The 5,262-nt window shown below is 34.5% G+C and overlaps 1 protein-coding gene across 1 annotated transcript; it reads right to left on the reverse strand.

Annotated features, from left to right (window-relative positions):
- Positions 1 to 1,431: 1,431 nt before the first annotated feature.
- LOC109237135 (histone H3.2-like) lies at positions 1,432 to 2,052 on the reverse strand. Its single transcript, XM_019403400.1, has one exon. It carries the CDS (start codon positions 2,029 to 2,031, stop codon positions 1,621 to 1,623), a length of 411 nt encoding a protein of 136 aa, XP_019258945.1. The 5' UTR covers positions 2,032 to 2,052; the 3' UTR covers positions 1,432 to 1,620.
- Between the last annotated feature and the right edge of the window lie 3,210 nt (positions 2,053 to 5,262).

The raw sequence follows: 5,262 nt of genomic DNA on the forward strand, positions 1-5,262 counted from the left end.
GATGCCAAGAAATGAGGACTTTTAAGTCCAATTTTAATTAAGAGTACCTATACTATTGGTCACTGCAGAGTAACAGGGTTCCATATTCCTAAATGCTTTTATTGCTCCCCTAAATAACAGCACAAAAGGCAAGAACTAGCAATCAATATGTCATAAGAGAATTTAACATTCATGAAAGCCCTGCACTCAGCAATACCAGAAGGCCAAAGCCATATAAGGAAACGAAAATTACACTCGAAATCATTAAGAAATATTTCCTATTTCCCAAATAACAAATAGGTTACATTATTTTATGTATGTCTACCCAAGCTTCAAGAATTCATTTATGAGTAAAAAACTACAATACTCAATCGCCAAAATAAAATAGTTTTCCAATTTTCAAGTGTTCACGAATTTCACACCATATGTATGAGCAGTACCTTTGTCTGAAACAAAACGAATAACAGATTTCATTAATAAGATATCAGAATACAGAAAGCTACTGAAATTACAACTCTTTTTATGGGATACCATCTATTCAGGAGATATTGATATCCATAAATGGAGCTTTCAGGTCAGGTTGAATATACAGAAAGCTACTGAAATTACAACTCTTTTTGAGGGATACCATCTATTCAGGAGATATTGATATCCACAAATGGAGCTTTCATGTCAAGTTGAATATATCGAAAGCTACTTAATTTGAGCAAGTATGACTGTAACACTGCTTATCTCAATAGATTACAGCCACTGATATCCACATTCAGATGCTGCAGCAGTCGCTTTGCTAGAAGCAAAAACAAAACGTACCTACTTTAGTTGTTGAAAGTACTGATAATGAGAAAAGGTAACAGCCGATGAAACCATTTGCATGCATAAATTTAGTACTTCAAGTCAGACTGAAACTAAAAGGCAGCTCTCTTTGGCAACACAGACTAACAACCTTAGGTAAGACAAGGGCGAAAACTTACCTAAAATCTATGGAACATGGGATGCCTCATAAAAGACTAATCATCTCACAACTCGTTCTGCAAAACCTAAATTCAAACAGAAAATTCATCAAATGGCTAATCCATGTCAAATGCAGCCAAGTTCAACCTTTGATGACGGTGAAAAAAGAAATATGTATCCTCCTGCAACAATAGTAAATAAGCACTTGATAACAAACCCAAATCAATCTCCATTTCATATAATGATAAAGGAAATGCAAAGTTTGAACAATCACCACGCAACATAAACGATTTTAAGTCCATGTTTAACTAATAGTGTCAAAACTTAGGACCATAAGCAAAGTTGAAAGTGCTAAGCACCAGTAAGTAGTGAAAAAGGAGACTGTAAATTAAAGTTCTTAATACACAAATGATAAAATAATTTGATGTTTCTATTGGGTGCTTTCTAAACAAATAATCAAACATCAAACATATAGTACAAACGCTAATAAGATGTAACGGCAAAATGAACGACAAATTTCATTAATAAGAATTCAAAGTACTAATAAACCAGAGGTTTTACATATACTTTGATTGAAACAAGTCACTTGATTTACATCGCTAACCCTAACATTCAGCAAAAAACACAAAAACAATGCCCTAGATCAGAGAACACGAATTAACCATAACCATAAGCATAACAAGCTTCACCCTAAGCTCTTTCGCCACGAATCCTCCTAGCAAGCTGAATGTCCTTGGGCATGATAGTGACCCTCTTGGCGTGATTGGCACAGAGATTTGTATCTTCAAAGAGTCCAACAAGGTAAGCCTCAGCAGCCTCTTGTAGGGCAGCAACAGCACTGCTCTGGAACCTCAGATCTGTCTTAAAATCCTGTGCTATTTCCCTCACTAGCCTCTGAAACGGCAACTTCCTTATCAGCAACTCTGTTGATTTCTGGTACTTTCTGATTTCCCTTAAAGCTACAGTTCCGGGACGGAAACGGTGAGGCTTCTTCACTCCTCCGGTCGCCGGAGCTGACTTTCTCGCAGCCTTTGTAGCTAGCTGCTTCCTTGGAGCCTTACCACCTGTTGATTTGCGAGCGGTTTGCTTAGTACGTGCCATTTTGAATATGAAAGGTTTTGTAGATTGGGAATTGCTTTGATTGTGAGATAATGGTGAATTCGTGAGATGTGTAATGGGGAACTTTTATAGGAGGGAATTGGGGCGGGAATTTTGGGAAATTTTGAAAAGAGTTTGAAATATTGTGAGAGTGAATGAAATCCGTTGATTGGCTGAGGTTTTGTTTTGACGGTGGAGATTTGAGAAGAGATGATACTCGGATACTAATCTATGTGCTACCAAAGTAACAAATCAGTAGTCGCCACGTGGTTATACTTCCTAATTTGTTTTCTTTCTGATTGTACTTGCGTGTTTACTTGTCGTTTCTATTTTTGCCACAATTTAAACTCATCTAAAAAGTTGAATTAAACCCATCTAAAATTTTCTGTTTAATTGAAATTTGTTATGAATCAATAAAAGAAGAAGAGTATTGCAGAGAAAAGTTGGGAGAGAGAATTCTTGTTGATATGTGATGAATTACAATGGAATAGAACCCTTTATTTATAGGGAGAGGGTGACTTAGCCACCAAGCAATGAACCCTAGAATCTCTCTAAATATAGACACTCACCATAAATAAAATTCTATTTATAACACTCCCCCTTGAAAGTCTATTCAATACATAATGTGCCTCGTTAAAATCTTAACTAAAATAAAACCAAGTGGGAAAAAAAATCTAGAGAAGGAAAAACAGTACACATATCTAACAATACGCCTTTTGGTTGCCTCGTTAAAAACCTTGCAAGGAAAACCCAGTGGGACAAAACCTTGTAAGGGAAAAAGAGTACAACGCGTATAAATTTCCCCTGATAAGAGCATCAATTCACATCCTTGAGCTTTCGCATTCCAATCTTGTGCACCATCTTCAAAAGATCTTTGGTAGAGATTTGATGAACAAATTAGGCATATTAACTTGAATGAATATATTGCACCTTGAAATCACCATTCTTGATAGAGATGAATTGTCTTCATATGATCTTGTTGGAAACGTCAGTTCAGTGTCTTCACATAAAGGTGAAAACTCTTTCTATTATATTATCATGCATATAGTTATAGCAAGATACATTTGTGCACAAATTACACTGAGGATGTAGTACTTCATGACCATGAATTCTATATGCTTTAAGCAATTTAAATCCTTCATGGATTGTCATATAAGTTAAGTCATATAATAGACTTTAGATGCATATCAAGTTTTCATGTCATACTAGACATATAAGATATCGAAAACTGATTGCACATATCATTGACTTTATACTTTCAAGTGTTTGAACTACATGTTCAAAACTACATGTCTTTCATATGAAACCAATTGTACTTGAATTTTTTTCTTCAGACTTAAGATCCTCATATATATATTTAGCGCTATCATAGATGTCGTCGACAAATATTTTCTATCTGTTTCAATATTTTTTCATAAAGACATAACATAGAGATCTCTTCATTCATTATTTTCAGGTACCTGAATCTCTCTTAGTAAATTTTATGAAGTGTTATGCCATGTGATCTTCTAGATCACTTGCCTCCTTTATTATGATCATTTTGATCATTTGCTCATCTTTTTATCAAGAAGTTTATTTGAAACCGTATTTGTCTATATGCTTTAAGCGTACTATAGACTTTGTCCTTCTAGGACTTATTCTAATAGGAGCATTTGCAATGAGAATATAGTTACTTTCTTTGGGTCAGCAAATGCGTCTGGCATGCTTTGTAATATATTGCAGATGAATTATATTTTATTGAACTTCAAGTTCATATTATTTATTTCGGNTACATTTTCATGCATAATAAATTAATAATACTTCAAAATTCAAATTAATTTAACAAACTAAAACATTAAGCATAAATACGTCTAATAATTTTAAAATAACATAAATTGTCTCAAATCAACTTANCTTCTTCATTTTCTTCTAACACCTCAAAGTGTTACCAAACATATGAGCGCACTCTAGAAGTACGGGGCATGATTTAACTTGAAGTCTTGAAATTGATGCCGCACTTCACTTGAATAATTGAATTAGAAATTTATGATAATAATACTTTTATAATGACTAAACTAAATATTTGATGAAACTTGAAAGTTGAAAGCTTGAAATAATGAGTAATTGAGAATATTATCAAGAGAGAATTGAGAGAGAATTAGAGAGAAAATGAATTGAATTGTGAGGAATAATGAAGAAGAAAGGGGGTATTTATAGTTTTTAAAAGGCTACAATTGCAATTTAGAAATTATAAGGGGTGGGGAGCTAAAATATAAATAAAAAGCCAAAAAGTGGGCAGAAATAAACGTTAGCCAACGGTCCTTTTTGGTATTAGACCGTTGGCAACGCTCAGATTTTTTTTTTAAAAAAAAAAAACAAAATTTCGGGTTAACGGGCTGTAGCCCGTTAAGAACCCGTTAAGGGCTTAACGGGTTGTAGCGGGTTCGGTTACCCGTTAAAAAAAAGTGGACGTTACAAGCCCGCCCCCCGCCCAACCCGCGCTATAGTCTACAGTAACGGGCTGGACCGGGCTGACCCGGGTTGAACCGGGTTGTTAGCGGATCAGCCCGGCCCGATTAACACCTCTAATTTAAATCCTTCAGGGATTGTTAAGTCATATAAGCCATATAATAGACTTTAGATGCATATCAAGTTTTCATGTCATGCTAGACATATAAGATATCGAAAACTGATTGCACATACCATTGACTTTATACTTTTAAGTGTTTGAACTACATGTTCAAAACTACATGTCTTTCATATGAAACCAATTCTATTTGAATTGTGTCTCTTCTATTTGGCCAATATTTTTGTGTCTGTATTCGACAGACTTAAAATTCTCATCTATACTTAGCGCTTTAATAAATGTCGTCGACGAATATTTTATATCGGTTCCAACCTCCTTATTTTTCACAAAGACATAACATAGAGATCTCTTCATTTATATTTTCAGGTACCTGAATCTCTCCTGAGATTTTATGAAGTGTTATGTCATGTGATCTTCTAGATCACTTGCCTCCTTTGTTATGATCATTTAGATCATTTGCTCATCTTCTTTATCAAGAAGTTTATTTGAAACCGATTTGTCTATACGCTTTAAGCGTACCATAGTTTGTCCTTTTAGGACTTAATAGGAGCATTTGCAATGAAAATATAGTTACTTTCTTTGGGCCAGCAAATGCGTCTGGCATGCTTTGCAATATATTGCAAATGAATTATCTTTTTATTAACTTCAAGTTCATATTATCTTATTCG

This window comes from Nicotiana attenuata, unplaced genomic scaffold (genome assembly GCF_001879085.1).
Source record: "Nicotiana attenuata strain UT unplaced genomic scaffold, NIATTr2, whole genome shotgun sequence".
NCBI lineage: Eukaryota > Viridiplantae > Streptophyta > Magnoliopsida > Solanales > Solanaceae > Nicotiana > Nicotiana attenuata.

Bases quoted from the DNA above. Each gene is read 5' to 3' on its own strand.
- LOC109237135 (XM_019403400.1), bottom strand. From the start codon at position 2,031: ATGGCACGTACTAAGCAAACCGCTCGCAAATCAACAGGTGGTAAGGCT.